The 14,523-nt window shown below is 36.5% G+C and overlaps 1 protein-coding gene across 1 annotated transcript in view; it reads left to right on the plus strand.

The window, feature by feature from the left end:
- Nucleotides 1-14,523, plus strand: part of GBE1 (1,4-alpha-glucan branching enzyme 1) — a 270,582-nt gene that overhangs the window by 128,777 nt on the left and 127,282 nt on the right. Inside the window, exon 7 of the mRNA XM_016193269.2 lies at nt 3,088-3,297. Within this exon, the coding sequence (XP_016048755.1) occupies nt 3,088-3,297 (210 nt within the window). The remainder of the gene's footprint in view (nt 1-3,087; nt 3,298-14,523) is intronic.

Consider the following 14,523-nt stretch of genomic DNA (forward strand, 5'->3'; position numbering starts at 1 on the left):
GATATCCATTCATATGATTTAAATAGACTTTATATGCCAATTACTATATTCACTCATCTCATCCTCACATCCTGAACCTCAGAAAATATCTATTTGACATTAGTATATGTAATGCATATCTCCAATCTAATGCATCCCAAATTAAACTCCGGATCTTCTATTTCAGCTTCCTTTCCTTGCCATCTTCCATAACTCAGTAACTGACATTACCATCTCCCAGTTGATCAAGCCCAAAAGATTTGCATTATCCATGCCTCTTTTCTTGTTTCTCCTTACACTCCTGACTATTATACATTCTTTCAGGCCTTTGCTCAAATATTGTATACATTGAAACTTTCCCCACAGTTACTGTTTAAAATAACAAACTCAATCTTCCTATCACTGTCTTTGATTCAGTTTTCTTTAGAGAAATTTTTGATGCCTGATACACGATATATTTTGCTTATTACTGTTGTTTCCAGATAAAATGTGAACTCCCCTAGGACAGCAATGTTCATAATTCCCATCACACAGTTTTATGGCATATAGTAGACACTTGAATAAGAAGTTGTCAAGTTGAGAAAGAAAGGAAATAAAGAGGAGGAGGAGAAAGAAGGAAAGAAAGAGTGAAGGAAGAAAAATGTTACATATTTTCATTTATTGAACTTGCTGTTCTGTAAGTGGAAAAATATGAAAGGTAGGTGGGATCAGGAAGGGAAGGACAGAGAGTAAGATAAATATGAATTTATTGGAAGAAGCTACATTACCCCAGGCTATAGGTTATAATACAGAGAAAAGCACTAAAGACCATGTCAGTTGAAATAGATTTCTCTTTAATTGCACTGTATCTAGGAGGCACAGCAAGATCCTGGTGTCCCTTCAGTCTCTCCCATTCCCTCCTTCCCCAGAGTCCTCTGCTTGGGTGCAATAAGCTATACCCATTCCGAGTTTCACCTTCTATTTTCCCTTAATGTTCCTTGTTCTTGAGTTCCACCTATAAGTGAGGTCATTTGGTATTGGTCTTTCTCTTTCTGGCGTGTCTCATTCAACATGAAGCAATATTGTTCTACCAACAATACTGAAAAATAAATGGCATCATTGTTTTAACAGCTGCATAGTACTCCACTGTGGACATGTACCATTATATCTTTATCTATTCGTCTGCCATTGGACATCTGTGTTGCTTCCAAATTTGGACTATTAATAACGGTATAGATAGATAGATAGATAGATAGATAGATAGATAGATAAATAGATACCAGAGAACTGATCAGCTCTGGTTTATGGTGGTTCTGGGGCTTGAACTGGGGACCTCCAAGCCTCAGGCATGGGAGTATTTTGTATAACCATTATGCTGTCTCCCCAGTCTAGTTTTCCCTTTCTTTAAGTAATTATCCTTGGATTTACTGCCTCTCTTCCTAATTAATGTGATTTAATGGTACAGTCTGTAGCTATCTAGTCCCCATGACATTGTACAGCTTAATACACAGCACGTTCCCTAAACATCAGTATCATGACTCATGAATTACCTTATAAAAATTCAGATTTGATCACATAATACTCCACTTAAAATATATATTTGGAAAACAGTTTGGAGATTCATCAGAACTCTAGAAATGGGCCTACTCTGTAACCCAGCAATCCTTCTCCTAGGGATTTACTTAGGGAAAACAAAAACACCTTTGTGGACTTTTATTTTTGTGAACATTCTTGATAATTGAGTGTGTAAGAAGCTGGAAGTTTCTGAGAGTACTGAGTAACTATCTTTAGAATACTACTCAGCTTTTACAAGTATGAAGCCACCTATCTCAACAAACTTTGCATGGAGCTTGAAGGAATCATGTTCAGTGAGATAAGTCAGATAAAGAAGGATAAATATGAGATGATCTCACTCATTGACAGAAATTAAAAAATAAGGACAGAAGGGGAAGCACTACGTGGAACTTAGACTGAATCTGGTGTAATGCACCAAAGAAAAACCCTTTCAAAGGAGGGGGGGATTCAGGTCTTGTTGCCAATGGTATAGAAGGGCCTGTGCAGGGAGTTAGAGTGTTTTGCAGAAAACTGAGAAATTTTGCACATGTACCAAGAACTGTACTTACTGTTGACTATAAAATATAAACCCGTCCCCCCCCACAAAACATCTATATAAAAAGGCCAGTGCACTCCAGTGGTCATAAAATCACAGTTATTAATAGTCCAAATTTGGAAGCAACACAGATGTCCAATGGCAGACGAATGGATACGAATATAATAGTACATGTCCACAGTGGAGTACTATGCAGCTGTTAAAACAATGATGTCATTTATTTTTCAGTATTGTTGGTAGAACAATATTGCTTCATGTTGAATGAGACACGCCAGAAAGAGAAAGACCAATACCAAATGACCTCACTTATAGGTGGAACTCAAGAACAAGGAACATTAAGGGAAAATAGAAGGTGAAACTCGGAATGGGTATAGCTTATTGCACCCAAGCAGAGGACTCTGGGGAAGGAGGGAATGGGAGAGACTGAAGGGACACCAGGATCTTGCTGTGCCTCCTAGATACAGTGCAATTAAAGAGAAATCTATTTCAACTGACATGGTCTCTTTTTTATGTTTATTTATTTATCCCCTTTTTTTGACCTTGTTTTATAGTTGTAATTGATGTCGTCATCGTTGGCTAGGACAGAGAGAAACAGAAAGAGGAGGGGAAGACATAGAGGGGGAGAGAAAGATAGGCACCTGCAGACCTGCTTCACCACCTGTGAAGCGATTCCCCTGCAGGTGGGGAGCCAGGGGCTCGAACAGGGATCCTTATGCAGATCCTTGCGCTTTGCACAACATGTGCTTAACCTGCTGCGCTACCACCCGACTCCCTAACGTGGTCTTTAGAAGATCACTATCCTTATTATAACCTATAGCCTGTTGTAATGTAGTTTCTTCCAATAAAGAGTATTTTGTAGTATGATGGTAAAATAATTGAGAGGAGTTAATTGGAGTTATTTCCTATGTATTGAATAAATAAGAATGTATTTAATTGTGATTTAATGGTGATTTTTGTCAGTGTGTATATTTGTGTATTTGTTTTTGTGTATATGTTTATGTACATGTTCTTTACTTTAGCCGTTATGGGACTCCAGAAGAGCTAAAAGAACTGGTTGACACCGCTCACTCAATGGGCATTACCGTCCTCTTAGATGTGGTACACAGTCATGCTTCAAAAAATTCAGAAGATGGACTGAATATGTTTGACGGGACAGATTCCTGTTATTTTCATTCTGGCCCTAGAGGGAATCATGACCTTTGGGACAGCAGACTGTTCGCCTACTCCAGGTAAGTGAATGTGCTGTAGAATTCATTGGAGTTTTATTCGTTTACAATTGAAGTCCACTAGTTGAGCAGCTGTTAGAGCACTCGCATGACAATGCACATGGACCCAGATCCAGGCCCGCCCCTGGTCAACATCTGTGGGGAGAGAGCCTCACATGTGGTGAAGTAGTGTCGCCAGCTTATCCTTTGCTTTCTCCCTCTCCATATCCCATTTCCCTCTCAATTTCTCTCTGTCTCTATCCGATAAACAAGTACAGTTAAATCAAGTCCAAGCAGTTTCATTAAATTTATTGTAAAAGTATCCCCTCATTGATATTTAATTTCTTAATTTTATTTTTGAAAATTTAATTAGGACCGTAAAATATTCATAGTACTTTCTTACAGTACATATACTTGTGGTGATTTACGTTTAATTTCAGTTTTACAAATATTGTGTCATCGAAAATACACTGGTCATATTGCCATTTAGAGCAATGAATGTGAGCTTTTCTTCAATATCTGCAAAGTTAATTTATCATGTTGTAGTAAACAATAGCAGATCTCTTTTTAATAAAGATATATATATATAAATTTTCAAATAGCCTATTTTAAAAAATAAAATTCATGTTCTTTTATCTTTTTTTTATATTTATTTTATTTATTTATTCCCTTGTTGTTTTATTGTTGTAGTTATTATTGTTGTTGTTGTTGGATAGGACAGAGAGAAATGGAGAGAGGAGGGGAAGACAGAGAGGAGGAGAGAAAGATAGACACCTGCAGACCTGCTTCACCGCCTGTGAAGCGACTCCCCTGCAGGTGGGGAGCCGGGGTTCGAACCGGGATCCTTATGCCGGTCCTTGTGCTTTGCACCACCTGCGCTTAACCCGCTGCGCTACAGCCCGACTCCCCGTTCTTTTATCTTAATATGATTTTTAATTGCAGCTAAATCATTTTAGCTGTAATCACACCTGTCACTTATTACTATTTGATATATAATGAAAGATATGATGTGTTTTAGATATTAGTTATATCAAATTTCATTTAGTCATTATAATGATTCTATGGACGTGTGGTAAGTACTATGGTAATAACCATCTTATAGATAGTAAATAGAGCTAAGACTGAGTGCTTAAACTGTTTGTTACCACTAAAGAAATCTCTCACTTTTTTGTACCATCTAAGTCGTTTTTGAGGATTATCAATTCTGAATAGCATAATAGGCTAAACATTTTTTAAAGTATGTAATGTTATCATCTTGTATCCATTCATCATCAATGAAAATATGTTGTCAGGTATATTGACAGTAGCTGAGTGTCAAACTAATGTATAAGTAACTTTGTAACAAGTACCTTTGAATGACTCCAAGATTCCTCCCTCCTTCCCTCCCTCCCTTTCGTCCTTCCTTCCTTCCTTCCGTCCTTTCTTTTTTTTTTCCTTCTTGCCTTCCTTCCTTCCTCCCTCCTACCCTCCCTTCCTTTCTCTCTCTCTTTCTCTCTCTCTCTCTCACCTTTATTTATTTATTGGGTAGAGACAGCCAGAAATTGAGAGGGGAAGTGGGGTGATAACAGTGGGAGAGAGGCAGAGAGGCAGAGAGACACCTGCAGCCCTGCTTTACCACTTGTGAAGCTTTCCCCCTGCAGGTGGTGACTGGGGACTCATAACTGGCTTCTTGACATTGTAACGTGCTCAACCAGGTGCGCCACCACCCGGCCCCACCCAGGATTTCTTCTGTATGTTGCATCATACATGCATAGATGTATAAAAATCTGGGAAACTGACATGGTTGAGAAATGCTTACCAGCTCCTTCTCTCTCTCTCTCTCTCTCTATCTATATATATATATGAGAATTTTCATTTTTGTCAGTTTAAATTATATGACTTGAATATGGAGGGGGTTGTTTTGCTTTACTCTTTTGTTAATATCATACCTGATTTTTCATTCAAATCCATGTGAAAAACACTCAGGCCGGATGAAGTAGCATAATATATGAGAAAAGGCACAAAGGTAGAAGTGGGTGGCAGCTTTCCAGATCTTGCTGCTTCACTCTGGTGAATCGATTAATCATTCTGGTCCTCAAGTTTTTCATTATAAAGGGAAGCAGAGTTCGGTGGCTAATATAATTCCCGCTGTACCTACTTTGTATTTATGTCACTTTTTCAACATTGCTTTTTATACTAGAGGTTTATAGCAAGTGAAAAGGACTGAAACTGTGCTAACTTTGCAGTATAACCCCACTTACAATATTACTGAATAAATACCATTAAAGTAGATTGTAGGCAAGGGACATAATTAAATTCTAGGATTCATATTTGATTAATAAGAGTTGATCCTACCAGATGAAACTTTACCTTACTAGAGTATCGTAAATGGTTCCTTTTTTATATGAAGAGCTGTTTTTGTTCTATAGAACCATAATTTCAAAAGAAATACATTTACTAGGTTATTTATATTTTAGTATGGTTATTTTATGAAATATTTCTTTTTTATTTTACTTTTTATTTTTTTATTTAAGAAAGGATACATTAACAAAATCATAGGAAGGGGGGTACAGTTCCACACAATTCCCACCACCCAATCTCCATATCCCACCCCCTCCCCAATAACTTTCCCATTCTCTATCCCTCTGGGAGTATGGACCCAGGGTCATTGTGGGTTGCAGAAGGTGGAAGGTCTGGCTTCTGTAATTGCTTCCCTGCTGAACATGGGCGTTGACTGGTCGGTCCATACTCCCAGTCTGCCTCTCTCTTTCCCTAGTAGGGTGGGTCTCTGGGGAAGCGGAGCTCCAGGACACATTGGTGGGGTCTTCAGTCCAGGGAAGCCTGGCCGGCATCCTGATGGCATCTGGAACCTGGTGGCTGAAAAGAGAGTTAACATACAAAGCCAAACAAATTGTTGAAGAATCATGGACCCAAAGGCTGGAATAGTGGAGATGAAGTGTTGGAGGGGTACTCACTGCAAACTCTAGTGTACTACTGCTTTCAGCTATATATTTTGCACTAGTTTATGGATACGTGTGAACATATGCTCTATCTCATGGAACCTGGTGTATATCTAGGTTTTGGGGCTTTGTTAGGAAGTGAACCACCTGGCATGGAATTAGAGAATACTATGAAAGGAAATTATTTCTTAAGGAAAATATTTCTTACAGTTCTTCAAGATATACAACATAACATTTTTCTGTGTCTGTCTGTTAGTTGTCAACTATTCTAAAATAGTGATAACACATCACTTTTCAAAAAGCAATTTTTATTATAGTAATTAGGATATTTTCAGTAATTATAACACCTATCAGTAGTTGCTTTTGTTTAAACCAAAATCACTCTCTCCTGCTTATTTTTAGTATATAAAAGAATAAAGACTTTTTACTCTAATATTTATTTTCTCAATACTTTTTGCAATTTATAATAAAATCATATTGATATAGAAACACAATTATTTAAAATTGTATTGATAAACTTTATATTAGCTTAATGTAATTAATGCAACATTTCTTTTACATGTTTCCTTTTATTTAATCAGTTAAAGCATTATAATTTGGCATTGTTTTGGTATATTCCTAAAGCCATTTTAAAATGACTATCCTTTTAAAATTACATACTTAGTTATCTTATGAAAAGAGAGTGAATATTAGAGAAAAATTGTAATCATGGGAGTACTGCTCTCTTCCAGCATATTTGGATCCAAGGAATTAGCACTTGTGGGGTCTCATCTATGCAAGCTCTTGGTTCCAATACTCTATTACTTTTTCAGTTGTCTGTTGCTTTTTTTTCTACAAGCCAGTTCAAAATTTAGAAACTTTAGACAATCAGTGGTACTTTATCCTACTCCCAACCTTTATCCTATTCTGCCACAGGCACAAGCAAGCCGAGAAGGCTCTGTTCTTCAGGTTCTGTGATCTAGCAAGGTTCAAACTGGGATTGGTGCTTCTACTTTCAAGGTGTTTCACTCACATCGCTTGATTGTTGTCGCTGATGGTCAGTGACCTAGGAACTCAGCCACACTATGAATTGTAGGGTTTGACTTCTCCCCTTACAGTTCTAGAACTTCCTCACAAGACTGTTTCAAAATACTGTCATTCCTCATGGTTTGGGTCTGGAAAATGATGCAGTGTTCCTTTCAATACCAACTTATAGCCAAACAGTCACAGATTCAAGTGACCAGAGACATGAAGCCTGCATAATTTTGGAGCCCTGTTTTAAAATTCTGACTTAATTTTGACCACACATGATGAATATGCAATGCCATAATTCAAAAGAGCATACTGAAATACCTATTTGGAAATACTATCTTTCTTAGCACTATTTCTGTGGATGCGTTATGTCTGAACTGGAAAATCAAAAATGTGTTTTTTTTATAAGAGTAATTGTAACACTGATAATAAATTGAAAATATAAGATTACATGTAACATCAAAACAGAGTTCATACTTGAAAATGTAAAGAACACACTTTGCATGAGTGCTTTCAATAAGTATCTCTTCAACTCCCATAAACACATGAACATTCCAACCTCCATTATAAACCTTTCATACGTAGTACAGCTGCTCTACTTGGAAATTTGGGTTTGTTCTTTATCCAGATGGAATCAGGACCTACATTACCTTAAAATATTTTATTGATTAATTGATTGATTGATTTATCTGTTTATTTATTGGATAAAGATAGGAGAACCTATAGGGATGGGGAAGATAGAGAGGAAGCAAGACAAGAGACACAACCGCATCAGTACTCCACCATTTGCGAACCTTTCCCCCTGTAGGTGGGGCTAGAGGGCTTGATTCTTGGTCCTTGCACATGGTAACATGTGCATTCAACCAGGTGTGGTACCATCCAGCCCCTGAAGTTACCATTTCTATTTTCAAATTTCAGATATTTTTCACCTCTAATCTTTGACATGGTGATTAATATTATGCTCATTTGAAAAGTCGTGTAAAAGTGGTGCATGAATTCTCTTAGACCTAAACCTCTTTGAAATCGTGTGTTAAGTTTTGGAATTTTTATATTTACTATTTAACAAAATCAATATTTTATAGAATCAGTTTCTGTAGAGGCATGTTGCTGGTGCTTATTTCATTATTTCTGTATGTCACAACCTGTCACTTTTTATAGTCTCTGATTTCAGTGCCATCATCAGAGTTATCAGAATTAAATCTCTCACTCTTGAGTAATACCAGAGATACTGACTGCTATTTCATTACCTGCTATGAATAAATTTCCAATCAGGAGCTGCCTGTGTTTTAATTTTCTGTCTATTTGGCTGAACTGCTTTTTAACTCTGCTAAATTACTAATGACAGTTCATAACAGAGATTGGGTTGTCCTTTCTCTAGTTGGTAAAGTGAACTCTGACAAACCTGTCACCCATAAGTTTCAAACATTTCTAGATTGAGAAATAGGAATATAAAAATTCTGTGATCTGTTTTAAAGTGTTTTGCATATAGGCATTCTATAAATGTACTTGGTAAATCACAAGAGGAAACAAGCGTATTTGCTGAGATAAAATAGTCATTATGTCTTCACTGTTATTAAAGCTTCAAATGAGTACTTTTTATCTGAGTATTTCTTCCTCAGATAAGGTATCACATATCCAGGATGTTTAAGGACCAGGGTTCGAGCTCCTGGTCCCCACCTTTAGGTGGAAATCTTCAGAAGCAGTGAAGCAGTGCTGCAAGTGTCTCTGTCTCTTTCTCCCCCTCTTTATCTCCCTTCTCAATTTCTCCCTCTCTCTAGCCAATAAGTAAATAAAATATAAAATATAATTTGATACCAAAGCTGTGTAATCATATGACATGCGCATGGGCTTATAATGTGACAACCATTAGGCAGGAAGATAGTATGTTCCTATCTCCACTTATTGAAAGTTTCTTTTAGAGACCAAAGTGCTTATTATCTGGGTTTTCTGTGTTTTTTTCCGTCATAGACATACGTTATGAGATACTCTGTCATAGAGTATCACCACTCCAGGAGACCTTTTCAGGCAGACAAGCTAAGGCAGGTAAAGACACTACAGGGCTGGAGACACTTCTGGTGGCTGTGGGGGAAATGGAAAGGTAAAAATTTAGACCCTGTGCATGACAGAGCAGCTGCATTACCCACTACTTTAGTTATTTTAGTAGCAGCAGTAGTAACAGCAGTAGCAGTAGTAGGCATAGTAGTTATTTTCCATAAGAGCATTGCTCAGATCCGGTTTATAGTGGTGTCTGGGATTGAACATGGGACTTCAGAGCCTCATGCATGAAAGTCTTTCGGCATCACCATTATGCTATCTCCCTGGCCCTATATTCTGTTTTTTATTTTAATAACAGCAGTAAAAACCAACCAACAAACAAAAAACAACCACTCCCTCCAAAAAAAAAAATAATACTCCATGGCTGTTGGTGAAATCATTGCTCCTCTTATTGTAGAAAAAAATGGCGTGGTCTGGGGGTGGTACAGTGGATGAAGCAGTGGATTCTCAACCAGGAGGTCCCACGTTTAATTCCTCATCAGCACATGTACCAGAGTGATGTCTGGTTCTTTCTCTCTCTCCTATTAGTCTCATGAATAAATAGATAAATTAAAAACAAAAAAAAATGGCCACTGGAACTTTGGTGGTGGGTATGGTGTGAAACTATACATTGTATTCTTGTTCTCTTGTAACAAACTATTACCAATAAAGAAAAATTAGTTTTTAAAAAGGAAAAAATGGCCACAATAACACAGTGATACAATTTAGTTTTGGAAGTGTTGAAGATTTATGTGCTAGGCCATATCACCAGATATCTATGCTTAGAAATTTCCTGAACATACGGCTACTAGAAATGTAGGGTACGACTGTAAGTTGATAGGAGTGTTTATTAACACCATTCCCACCACCAAAGGTCTGTGTGTCTCCCCGTCTCCCCCACCACCACCCAGTGAAGCTGAACATCTACCCTCCCCTCCCCCCAGAGATTTTTACTCTGGTGCCCTACTCTAAACTCAGTCACATTCTGCTTTGAGTTTCCCTTTCTGTTCTTCCTTCTCAACTTCTGTTGATGAGTGGGATCATCCCATGCTCATCTTTATCTTTCTTACTTAGCTCACTTAACATAATTACTTCTAGCTCCATCCAAAATGGGTCAGAGAAGGTGCACTCATTGTTCTTGATAGCTGCATAGTATTCCATTGTGTATATATACCACAGCTTTCTCAGCCACTCATCTGTTGTTGGGAACCTGGTTTGATTCCAAGTTTTAGCTATTATGAATTGTGCTGCTATGAATATAGGTGTATGCATATCTTTTTGGTTGTGTGTTATGGAGTCCTTGGGTATATCCCTAGGAGAGAAATTACTGGGTCATATGGGAAATCTGTTTTTAACCTTGTGAGGGTTATCCAGACTGCTTTCCACAGAGGTTGGACCAATTTACATTCCCACCAGCAGAGCAGGAGGGTTCTAATAGAAAAGAAAGACCACTTTCCTAGCATATAGAATTACATTTTGAAAGTGAATTTGAAGTAGCTGCTTGTAAAGAGAAAATCTGCCATAGACAAAGCGTTTAGTGGACAATGTCATGAGAATATTTCCATTGTATTATTTTACTACTATAAATAATTTTGTCACTAATTTTTCTTCTCCTCCTCCTCCTTCTCCTCTTCTTCCTCCCTCTTCCTTCTTCTCCTTCATAGATATGAATCTTGGAACATTTTTTGTCAACTATGAAAACTGTCTCAGTTTAATTTCTCTTAGGCTAGTTGAGAATGAATAATATTATAATTATATGTAATTATAAATATAAATGAATCATTTTATGGTTCTTTGGGAAGATTACCTGGCTAGCTTCAGGGAAAATGGGTATATACATGCCCATTTTCTTGAAAGATAATAGATATAAAGAGGGACTTGGGAAAAAATGTTTCATAATTGAGTAATCACAGACATTGATCATAACTACTTTTATTCATATATATTTATTTAACCAAGTTACTACAGTCAATATAAACATTAAAAATACTTATCATAGAGGTTTTTAACTTAAACCAAATTTTGATTATATTTATATTAAAATTAGTTTCTTTGTGTTTATGAATTTTAAGTGTAATCAATATGTTACTAAAGTGGGCTGACTATTTTTTGCTTTTAAGTTACACAATTAAAATTACAGATCAATGATTTTTCTAAGGAGGTGATGTTTTCAATATATAAATGTAGCACATAAAAACTAAAATATATTTCAGACATTTTTGGATAGTTATCAGAGTGCTTAACATTCTGAAGAAATACTGCATAATATCAGACAAACGTCTGCCCTGTTTATTTGACAAAAATCAAAACTTTATAATGATTTTTTAGACAAATGATTAAAAGAAAATTTTAGACACAAATTTAGTAAATAGCTGAGTATTGCAAAGAGAGTAGTCTGACAACTAAAACAAACTTACTAACTTCTTTTCATATTCTTCATAAAAAACATCACAATTTCATGGTAATTGACGGATAACTTCTGAGAATGACGGATGTCCCATAAGAAGTCTTTCTGTTGCCTTATAGAAAATATTTTCTTCTTGTAGTCACTCTTTCTTGTTTAGAGAGAACTTTATATCAGTTTGATTACAGAAATTGGTTAAATCTATCATTTCAGAAGTAGCAGGGCTAGCTTCAAAAACCACGCACACTAATTCTGTCCTGTAAAAGAGATTAAAAAGGTTGCTATATCGAATCTAATCGGTCTGGATTTGAGTTTGAATAGTAGAAATACAGCTTCTCTCACAGGGTTTATGAGATTATTCAGCCTAGTAGAAAGGTTTCTATTGATGTGGAGCACAGTGCAGGAGTAAGGATTTACAGTATTTGGTGAAACTTTGTTCCTGGCATTATCTGCCTGGCTTATCCCCCACAAGTTTAGCATTTAGGTGCACAGGGATATAAAGGAAATATCTTGAGTATTTAAGACTTACTCACCTATCACATTTACCTTCTCAAGTCCAAACTCACTTTAAAGTAGGACAGTTCTACTCGGTAATTTACTTTAAATTATAAAATGTGCATTACTCTATAATAAGCTTCTTTAGCCCAAGAGAGTGATTGATGCAGGCTTGTGGAAAAGGGTTGAGAGCCCTTATTCAGTGATTATCTCTGTAAGTCTGGGGATTACATAGAATCTATAACAATGATATCCGGGTTTTGTTTTTGACCTATTTAGACAAGCAAGTAAAGAAGTGGGGGAAAAAAAATCATTGTTTTCCTGTTTTTATCTACATCTAACAAAACAACTTGTTTCAGTATGTCTGTTTTCTAGAATATGAACTCCGGTTGTATAGCAGTTTTGAAGGTATAGAATGTGATTTTGTGAGTTCATTGAATGATTTCTGTAGCCCTGTCCTGTAGATAAATAACCCACAAGATTCTGAGCCAATTATCTTCTGACATTATAAGTTTCTCTTATAATTTTGGAGAAATACATACTTATAAGTAATGTAAAATTATTAATTTTTGTGAACTTTCTCCACATTCATCAACTCTCATGCGTGTTTTTTATTCATGTTTTTCTCTAACTTCTGAATTTCTCATCTATAATTTTGATAGTGAGGTCTAGCTACATGGTAAATATTTGAAACTTTAGTCTATTTCCTTTTTCCTTCTTTTATTTTAATTTGTATGCTACAGTCTACGAAAAACTGAAATGGAAGGAGAGACAGGGAGTGAAAAAGAAACAGAGACATCTGCATTTTGCTGCTTCACCTCTCCTGAGCTTACCCTATGCTTGTGGGGACCCGGGGGCTTGAACTCAGTTCCTTGCATATAGTTTGCCCAACTGAATACCCCACCACTCAGACACAACCCTCTTTTTTCCTTTCATCATTAGTAATAGAAGATGAAATCAATATTTATATTAAGATATATTTCATTTTCTTCCTCCAGGTTAAAATATCTACTGCAATTTAACGATTTTTTTTATTATTATTAAAGCCTTTAAAATTATCTCTGTTAAAAAAAAAAAAAAGCAACAACAAAACAGCCCAGTAAGAAGGTGGGCAAAACACTGTGATAGACAATTCTCTAAGATAACCCACAGACATATGAAAAATAAATTCTGTGACTAGAGAAAATGCAGATGAATACTACAGTGTGATGCCATCTCCCATGAGTGATAATGAGGTAAATCATCAAAGCAGAAAATGCCACTTGTCAGGATGTAGTGGAAAAAGAACTCCGGAACACTGATAGTACAGCCCCTATACAGAGCAGTTTGAAGAGTTTTTCAACAAGTAAAAATGGAAAGACTTTATGATCACACAGTACAACCTTCGGACATGTGAACAAAGGACACAGAAACACTAATTAGAAAGGACATGTAAACCTCTACAGTAGCCAAAATATGAAAGCATCTTAAATGCCTAGCAAATGACTGGATAAAGAAGTTATGAGATACGTACTCAGTAGAATATTATTCTGTGGGGGGCCACGCACGTGGTGGTGCATCTGGTTGAGCGCACATGTTACAGTGCACAAGTACCCAGGTTCGAGCCCCCGGTCCCCACCTGCAGGGGGAAGCTTCACAAGTGGTGAAGCAGGGCTGCAGGTGTCTCTCTGTCTCTCTCCCTCTCTATTACCTCCTTCCCTCTCAATTTCTGACTATGCAACAAATAAATAAAAGATAAAAAAGGAATATTATTCTGTAATAAAAAGTGAAATTTTTATTATTTGGTTCAAATGGATGGAATTGGAGGTGATTATGCTGTGAAGTCAATAAAAATGTGAAGGACAACTATCAGATTACTGTTCAGTTTCACTCAAAGAGGGAGGATAGATGACTAAACCAGATGAACTTAGAAAACAAAACAAAACAAAGTAATCAACTATCTCCCAGACTTTGTGAGAACTGTGCTAGTTACTAGGTGAGTAGATGGAGGGAAGGGGCATAGGTTTTAGTGGAGGGTGAGGTGACTTGCTCACACCATAATATGAGTATGAAATTATCTCCCTGAAATCTTAAAATTTGTAAAGATGCGTAAAATTTTATAATTACTAATATATATGTATATATTAAAAGTAAAACTTCTGCCCATTGGAAGCAAAAATAAAGCTAAAGGGACAATTGTAGTTTACAATTTCTCATAGTGCTTTAGGGAACAAAAAACAGCATACTAGTCAACCATTCCAAGTTTATATGTCTGCTTATAATACTAGGTTAAGGATAGCAAATGAAGCTTACTATCTCTCCCAGTGGATTCATCTGGTCTTAGTTAGCTACTCTTGTAATCATTTTGGGGGGTGGAAGGCATAGATT

The sequence above is a fragment of the Erinaceus europaeus genome, chromosome 14 (genome assembly GCF_950295315.1).
Source record: "Erinaceus europaeus chromosome 14, mEriEur2.1, whole genome shotgun sequence".
In the NCBI taxonomy this organism is placed as follows: domain Eukaryota; kingdom Metazoa; phylum Chordata; class Mammalia; order Eulipotyphla; family Erinaceidae; genus Erinaceus; species Erinaceus europaeus.